Genomic DNA, 8,979 nt, shown 5'->3' with positions numbered 1-8,979 from the left:
TGTATAAAACTTTATGACTGTACTTATTGTTACTTGTAATTTTGTAAACAAAGTAGTGCTTTGTAATTACAAATATTTAAACTGCATTAATATGCCTATGTACATGGTATGTCAAACTTGTAATATAAATAATAGAAATAATGTTTAGCTGATGTGCACACTTCCTAATACATATTAAAAGGTGCATTATAGTTATACACAGCACACAATCAGTCAGGGCAGTAATGCTGTAAACCACAGGGCATTATAATGAACAGTGTCATTTATATTACAACATGTTTAAGTCATTAATAAAAAGTATTATAACTAATTTCCTTAAAGCTTTATGAAGTATTATAAAGAGTTATACATTTTCTATAGCATTGGTACCAAAATTACAAAAAGTGCAGTCATAAAGGTTTATGAATGCAGGCTTAGAAAAGTTTTATCTGCCTTTTTTCTAGAACAAGTGGAGCTAAGCTGTTACTCACACATGCAGTTGTTCTTGAAAGTTTGTGAACCCTTTAGAATTGTCTATATTTCTACATAAATATTACCTACAACAACGTCAGAATTTCACACAACTCCTAAAAGTAGACAAAGAGAACCAAATAAAACAAATGCGACAAAAATATTTATACTTAATTATTTACTTTTTGAGGAAAATGATACAATATTATACATCTGTGAGTGGCAAAAGTATGTGAAACTTTGCTTTCAGTATCTGATGTGACCCCCTTGTGCTGCAATAACTGCAACAAAACGTTTCTGGTAAGTGTTGATCAGTTTTGTCTTGTTGCATGACCCATTTTTTTTTATTGAGATTTAGATCATGGACAGTTGTCCTGACATTTTCCTTTAGAATTCGATGGTATAATTCAGAATTCATTGTTCTATCAATGATGGCAAGTTGTCCTGGCCCAGATGCAACAAAACAGGCCCAAACCATGATTCTTCCACCACAATATTTCACAGATGCCGGAATGCAGTGTTTTCTTTTCCCAAAACATAATGCTTTTCATTTATACCAAAACGTTCTATTTTGGTCTCATCCATCCACAAAATATTTTTCCAATAGCCTTCTGGCTTGTCAGTGTGGTCTTTAGCAAACTGCAGATAGGCAGCAATGTTCTTTTTGGAGAGCAGTGGCTTTCTTCTTGCAACCATGCCATTCACACTATTGTTGTTCAGTGTTCTCCTGATGGTGGACTCATGAACAGTAACATTAGCCAATGTGAGAGATGCCTTTATCTGCTTAGAAGTTACCCTGGGTTCCTTAGTGACCTCACAAACTTTTACACGTCTTGCTCTTGGAGTGATCTTTGTTGGTAGACCACACCTGGGGAGGGTAACAATGGTACTGAATTTTCTCCATTTGTATACAGTCTATCTGACTGTGGATTGGTGGAATCCAGACTCTTTAGAGATGGTTTTGTAACCTTTTCTTGTAGCTTTTTCAGCCTGAGCATAAACAACACACAATGTGGTGTGAAGATCAGGCTTTTATAGTTCCTTGTTCTTTAAATAAAACAGGGTGCTCACTCACACCTGATTGTCATCCCATTGTTTGAAAACACCTGACTCTAATTTCACCTTCAAATTAACTGCTAATCCTAGAGGTTAACATACTTTTGCCACTCACAGATATGAAATATTGGATTTATTTCCTCGATATATAAATGACCAAGCATAATATTTTGTCTCATTTGTTTAATTGTGATCCCTTTGCCTACTTTTAGTACTTTTAGTGTGAAAACCTGATGACGTTTTAGGTCATATTTATGCAGATAAATAGAAAATTCTAAGGGGTTCACAAATTTTCAAGCACCACTGTATGTGCATTATCTCCTCTAAGTTTGTTGTAATTCAGTGTTTTCAGGCCCAGAATACTGGGCAGTTATAGTTTTTGTTCCATAACACTACACATATCCCTTTATAAAAAGGGCAGTGCAAATGAACTGTTCTTAATGTATTCATATAGCTGGAAAAGCTGGTCTTCATCTGCAATTTGGACCAAATCTATCACATTTGGTCTTGGGACCAATAGGAGTTTTTATAAAATGCAATTTTTGCAATAGCTGCCAGTCATTGATGTACTGCTAAGACAAAATGCTATAAATTATGTAGACTTCCATCACCATTTTATGGGCTGCCACCAACAATGGACTGAGTCACTCTTTTGCTACAAGCAAAAATCTAACTGTTGACTATTTCATATCTGAAGATATTCAGCAATTCTTGCAGGTTTGACACCAATGAGACTGTGCATTCTAGCGGATACATTTTACACACATACACTGTCTTTCATATTATCCAATGGCACAGACTGGAGACATTTCCCAACAACCTCTGGTGCCATCTGCAGATTCCCACAGGAAACAATTGAGTCACAATGTTCCCTTAAATTAACAAACCTGCTGCTTCTTCTCAGCTATCCTGCTTGTTATACTAGGGCAGTTATCAACTTCAGGAAACACTGCTTGTGTCTGTTGACACTTCTTTCGGATATATTTACATATGATGACAGGAAAAGAGAAATGGGGTAAGGGGAGAATAGAGGAGAGAATATATAGAATTCATGAATGTGTCCCTCCACCCTTTTTATATTTTATCTTTGCATTTCATATTTAATCTTGGTTTGGCACTATAGTGATGGCACACAATGAGATGATACAAAATACAATATGTGTGTGTGTGTGTGTGTGTGTGTGTGTGCATATGTGTGTGTGTGTGCACATGCATATGCTTGTGTGTGTCTATGTGTGTGTGTGTGTGTGTGTGTGTGTGACTGTGAGATAGCTACACTAATCTGTGAATCTAGCGTTTGGTTAACCACAATTTTAAGTGTGTGTGTGTGTTAGTGTCCTGTTACACTCTCATACATGTGTCTGCATCCTCTGGGTGTGTCTCTGAGAGTATTCTGTGGGTGGTGATGAATAGGAGAAACGTGTTGAGCTCCCATACTTCCCCAGTCCTGCATTTGGCCCTACCCCTTGATTTGGCCCTACCCCCTGTCCTGTTGGATACATCTCATATGCTGGTCCTTCCTCAAGCGCTGGAGCAAAGCCAAGCCTGTACTGTGCATATTGCGCCGTGGTTTGGTATCCATATGTGTCATAACTGAGCTGATTGGTTGATTCCAGCAAGCCACATTCTCTGGAATAGTCTGTGGTCTGAAGTGCTGCTTTGGATGGACCCTGGCTTTGTTTGGTCCTGGCGATGGTGCTGAAGTGGGCATAGGTGTTGTGAGTAATCCGTGATGGTGGGCGCGGTTCATAGCGCCCTATGGGAGCAGGATTAATACTGGGTGCTGAGCCTGCTGTAGAAGTGGACACTGAGGCTGGATTTGGTGGACGGAATTCCTGGTAGCGGGCCATGGTACGCCCTTCGTCATGGGTTGTCGCACGTACGTTGTAATAGCCATTTGTTGGGTCCTAAAACACATGAATGTGCTACATTATTGTACTGTACACATGAATTAAAATGAATTTTGTTTGAATCTTGAGGAAAAAAAATATCTGTTCTCAAAGATTTCAAATTTGCATTGTGCGGTTTTCCCTGCAGACTTTAGTTTCCTGCACCTACCCAACAACGGTTAAAATAATGGTTAAAACTAGAAGCCTAACATGCTCATGGAACTATGTAGTACCCTACAGCCAAAGGTTTCCTCTTTGACATTTCATCACAAAATGTCCAAGTAAAAATCCTGTAGGAGATAAATATCCCTTAACTATCCTTTGAGAAACTTTTATAATTTTTCTGGCATGAAGACCTAACTTTTAACTCACATGACTTTCTCATCATCATATAAGATCTTGAAAAAATTTAACCAGAACCTCATAATCATACTTAATTGCTTGTTCACATACACTGTGCATGTGATATCAGCTTGTCTGCAATCACTCGCAAGTTTCTTAACTTTCTTAAATTTTTTAAATAGGGTTACCTCTTAAGGAGTAAGCTTACTAGCAAGCCTGCTCACCTGTGCAAGGTACAATGATTAACAATTGTTGTAACAATCTCCACAATACACCAATGAAATGATCTTTATCTCAGTTGCATGTAAATTCTATATATACACTTAAGTTTTCATGATAGCAATTCAATGCATGTTGAATATTCCAGTATACTCTAAAATCTGCCCACTAGAGTTTAGTGCTAACCATAAAATAAAATGTAATGAAGCTGATAAGCCCTAGCCAGACCACTAAAATATTAAAGCCTAGTGCTAAATTAGGGCTAGACTAACCATTGTGAGTTGGAAGATCTCCGGGACCAGAGAGATTTCAAGGAGACACAATTAACATTATGTTCAGTCTCCTCCAAATGTATTTTGAAGTATGAACAACAAGGCCAATTCTTTTGTTTTTGCATACTGAAGACATTTGTGTTTGATCTCAAAAGATGAATGAGACAAATCAGTATTTCAGCTTTCATCACCTGATATTTACATATAGATAATGCTTGCTTGCATTACTAGTACTTGCTTCTCACCTTCAGCTCATACTCCTCCTTGGTCTCCAGCGTTTCACTGCGTGTGTCCAGCTTCAGGTCCGTGTCCTCTTTGAAAGGCTGAGTGGAGGGAGAGAGGGAGACAGAGGGAAGAAACTAAACCATCAAAACACCACAAAACAAACACACACAAAGAGAGGAGAGGGAGAGAAGGAGGGAGGGAAGAGGAAAACACCACATCAGGTTGATCAGCAGAAGAAAAGGAAAGGAAGATAAAGTGCTGTGGAGGAATGACTGCAGTGGCTGATTAGCAATGGATGCAACACTGACCCAGCCCATCTCTTTTGCTTTTTATAGCATGTCAAAAAATTAGAATATCATGTTAAAGTTAATTTTTTCCATAATCTATTTTAAAAAGTGGAACTTTCATATATTCTAGATTCATTACACATAAAATGAAATATTTCAAGCCTTTTTTGTTTTAATCTTGATGATTACAGCTTACAGCTCATGGAAATCAAAAATCTAGTATCTCAAAATATTAGAATAAAGAATTTATAATAGAGAAATGTCGACTTGAGAAGAGCTCTAACCAGCTAATTAAGTCAAAACACCTGCAAAGATTTCCTGAGCCTTTAATCTCTCAGTCTGGTTCAGTACACACAACCACAATCATGGGGAAGATGAAAGTAAATTTTGCATTTCATTTGTAAATCAAGGTCGCAGTGTCTGGAGGAAGAGTGGAGAGGCACAGAATCCAAGTTGCTTGAAGTCCAGTGTGAAGATTCCACAGTCAGTGATGATTTGGGGTGCCATTTCATCTGCTGCTGTTGGTCCACTGTGTTTTCTCAAGTCGAGCCAGGGGATTTTAGAGCACGGGATTTTGCACTTCATGCTTCCATCTGCTGACTATGGAGATGCTGATTTCCTTTTCCAGCAGGACTTGGCACTTGCCCACAGTGCCAAAACTACTAGTAACTGGTTTGCTGATCATGGTATTACTAAGTCGCTTGACCTTGTCAAGAGGAAAATGAGAGACACCAGACCAAACAATACAGACAAGTTGAAGGCCACTATCAAAGCAACCTGGGCTTCCATAACACCTCAGCAGTCCCACAGGCTGATTGCATCTGTACCACGCCACATTGATGCAGTAATTTGTGCAAAAGGAGCCCTGACCAAGTAAATTAACATACTTTTCAGGTATGCATTTCTGTATTATAAATTCTTTACTCTAATATTTTGAGATAATAGATTTTTGATTTCCATGATCTGTAAGCTATAATCATCAAGATTAAAACAAAAAAAAAGGCTTGAAATATTTCACTTCATGTGTAATGAATTTAGAATATATGAAAGTTCCACTTTTCAAATTAAATTACTATAAAAAAATTAACGATTTGCCACAATATTATTTTTTTAGATGCACCTGTAGTTAGAATATTTGTTTAAAAATATCCAATATGTGTTTTTTCATCTCTATTATTATGAAATTAAATAAATATTCAGTGAAATAAACAGTATCTGAGATCATGAAATCACTTTTTTTTTGTCTCTAGTTCTAGTCAACTTGGTTTCTTTGCATTGTTTTTTGTATTTTCAGGTATTTCCTGGTTTTAGGTTATGCCTGCCTGTTATATAATGTATCATTCTTGCGTGTAAATGTCGGACAGACCATGACTATGTGTGTTCTGTGTTTTGATTTTTTGGAAAAGCCTAAAAGACTGACATCCATAATGGCTATTGGCTATTATGCATTACAAAATCCTGATTAGTGGGATAAGGCTTGAAATTAAACTGTATATCTATAGATATCTATAAATACAGCTCTAATTTTACTGTTTTGTTACACCTCGTCTCCAGATGTAATTCAGATATAAGCTGATTCATACAGTAGTACTGTATGAGCTAAGCAATAAGTACTGTTTTGATTATGGAATTGAGAGGGACAGTTTGGTCAATATCCACATTAAATAGTGTTAGGTCAAAAACAGTGATCAAAATGATCAAAAACAATAGTTATGAATTTTCCTTTGCAAGGTCTAAAACACTTATAATTATGGTTATACATTATTGAGCCATAAAAAAAACAAAAAAACCTGTATTGGCTTCTCTCTTGAAGCTGGACAGAAATGAGAAAAAAAGTCTGAATACTGAATACAGCAATTGTATGATACTATTCGTTTTCTCTCTCCTACCTGAATGGGTAATAAAGGTGACTGAGTTTTTTTGTAGTTCAGAGGTACAACCCCTGGCAAAAATTATGGCATCACCACACTTAGAGGATGCTCACCTGGCTTTTTTTTTACTTTGTAGCAAATAAACAACTCACAGATGTGACACAAACATTTTTTTGTGAACATTAGCTGAACATTCTGGCTTCGTGAAACACACCTCAAGCAAATCAAATTAAATTATCTTAATTAATGACATATTTTTCCAGATTGAGTAGAGGAAAAAATATGGAATAACTTTGTAATTTGCATTTCTAAAACACATCCCAGCACAAGTCTAAAAATGCAAATTAGTCTGCAGTTAAAAGAGAGTGCTTACAGAGCTTAAAAGAGTGCTTATAGACCTTAACTTTGGACTTTGAAAGGAAACATGGCCCAAACAAGAGAAACAATTGAAACTTAAGAAGGAAATCCAACACGGAGTGTGGCAAAAGATGTTGGTTGTTACCAGTCAGCTGTGTCTAAAATTTGTTGCAAGTATAAACAAAATGGGAAGGTTATAAAAGGAAAACATATAGGTAAAACTAGGAAGACGCTAAGTGTCAGGATAGAAAACTCAAGGCAATATGCCTTGAAAATAGAAAATGCACAACAAAACAAATGAAAAACAAATGGGCAGAAACAAGAGTCAACTGTAAGAAATCATCTGAATGAAATGGGATTTACATAAAGAAAAACCAAACGAAAATCTTTTACTTAATTCTGATAAGACAGAAGTACTGGTATTAGGACCACATGTAGCTAGAAGTAAGCTTTCTGATCACATAGTTACTCTGGATGGTCTTTCTGTTTCATCATGTGCAGCAGTAATAGACCTTGGTGTGATTACTGACTCCAGCCTATCATTTGATGCTCATGTAGATAATATTACTAGGATAGCCTTCTTTCATCTCAGAAATATTTCTAAGATAAGAGATATATTGTCACTACATGATGCAGAAATATTAGTTCATGCATTCGTCACCTCTAGACTAGATTACTGTAATGCCTTACTGTCTGGATGTTCCAGTAGGTGCATAAACAAACTCCAGTTAGTCCAGGCTGCAGCTGCTAGAGTCCTAACTATAACCAGAAGATACGACCACATCACCCTGATCTTATCAACACTGCATTGGCTCCCAGTGAAATCTCGCAGTGATTATAAAATACTATTATTAACCTATAAAGCACTAAATGGTCTCACGCCACAGTATCTAAGCGACTTTTTGGTTTTCTATGATCCGCCACGCCTACTTAGATCAAAAGATGCAGGCTATTTGATGGTACCTCGAATAGCGAAGGCTACAGCAGTGGGAACAGCTTTCTCTTATAGAGGCCCACAGTTATGGAACAGTCTTCCAATTAGTGTTCGGGACTCAGACACAGTCTCAGTGCTTAAGTCTAGGCTTTAAACGTATTTGTTTACTCACGCCTACCCTCACTAGACTTTCTGTTACGCTAAGCACAGTCCTAATAATCTTTTCTTTCCCTCTCTCCTTCTGTCGAGCCACACACGATTTTATGGAGATACTAGAGATCCCTGATCCTTTCTGCTCTCCGGACCTGCCTGATCCGTTTCGGATGTCCTACCTCTGGATGGAGCTCTCATCTACTCCAGTTCCAGATTGCTGGGACTACGGCTGCTTCTAAGGCCAAACAGATTTCATATAAATCCATAATGAACTTTTTCACACTATCTGTTGTTACCCAGATGAGGATGGGTTCCCTTCTGAGTCTGGTTACTCTCAAGGTTTCTTCCTCTTAAAATCTTAGGAAGTTTTTCCTTGCCATCATTGCCACCGGCTTGCTTAGTTGGGATAAATTCGCACTTTTAATATCTGTATACCGTGTTGATATTTCTGTAAAGCTGTTTTGAGACAATGTCTATTGTAAAAAGCGCTATACAAATAAAATTGAATTGAATTGAATTGAAAACCAGCACTAACACCTCAATAGAACAAAACAAGGTTACAGTGGTCTAAAGAGAAGCAATCATCGAGTGTGGATGATTGTATGAAAGTAAAATTGACACCAGACTGTTGTCTGGTGCTGTTTTAATGAAACATATAAAGATGACTGCCTGGAGAACACAATCAAATTTCCCCACTCATTTATGATATGGAGTTGCATGTCAGGTAAAGGACCAGGGGAGACCTCAACAATTAATGCAGAAGTGTATGTCATACTATTGATAGAAAATAGGTTTGTTGATGATGAAGTAATTTTTCAGGATGATAATGCATCTTGCCACACAACAAAGAGTGTTAAAGCTTGTCGTCAGGAAAGGCATATCAACTCAATGACATGGCCAGCAAACAGTCCAGATCTCAAACTG

At 37.3% G+C, this 8,979-nt stretch overlaps 1 protein-coding gene across 3 annotated transcripts in view; it reads right to left on the bottom strand.

Annotated features, from left to right (window-relative positions):
• Nucleotides 1–1,026: 1,026 nt before the first annotated feature.
• kirrel1b (kirre like nephrin family adhesion molecule 1b) overlaps nucleotides 1,027–8,979 on the bottom strand; it is a 98,553-nt gene continuing 90,600 nt past the window's right edge. The window contains exons 14-15 of one of the 3 annotated variants that reach the window (XM_053651234.1): nucleotides 4,474–4,587; nucleotides 1,027–3,413 (exon numbers count right to left, since the gene is read on the bottom strand). In XM_053651234.1, coding sequence (XP_053507209.1) covers nucleotides 2,856–3,413; nucleotides 4,474–4,587 — 672 coding nt within the window. In that variant the 3' untranslated portion in view covers nucleotides 1,027–2,855. Of the gene's footprint in view, nucleotides 3,414–4,419; nucleotides 4,588–8,979 lie in introns of all 3 variants that reach the window. The other 2 variants (XM_053651236.1, XM_053651237.1) reach the window with 2 other exon arrangements.

This window comes from Ictalurus furcatus, chromosome 20, assembly GCF_023375685.1.
Source record: "Ictalurus furcatus strain D&B chromosome 20, Billie_1.0, whole genome shotgun sequence".
Lineage (NCBI taxonomy): Eukaryota > Metazoa > Chordata > Actinopteri > Siluriformes > Ictaluridae > Ictalurus > Ictalurus furcatus.
This window is presented reverse-complemented; position numbering and strand designations above follow the sequence as displayed.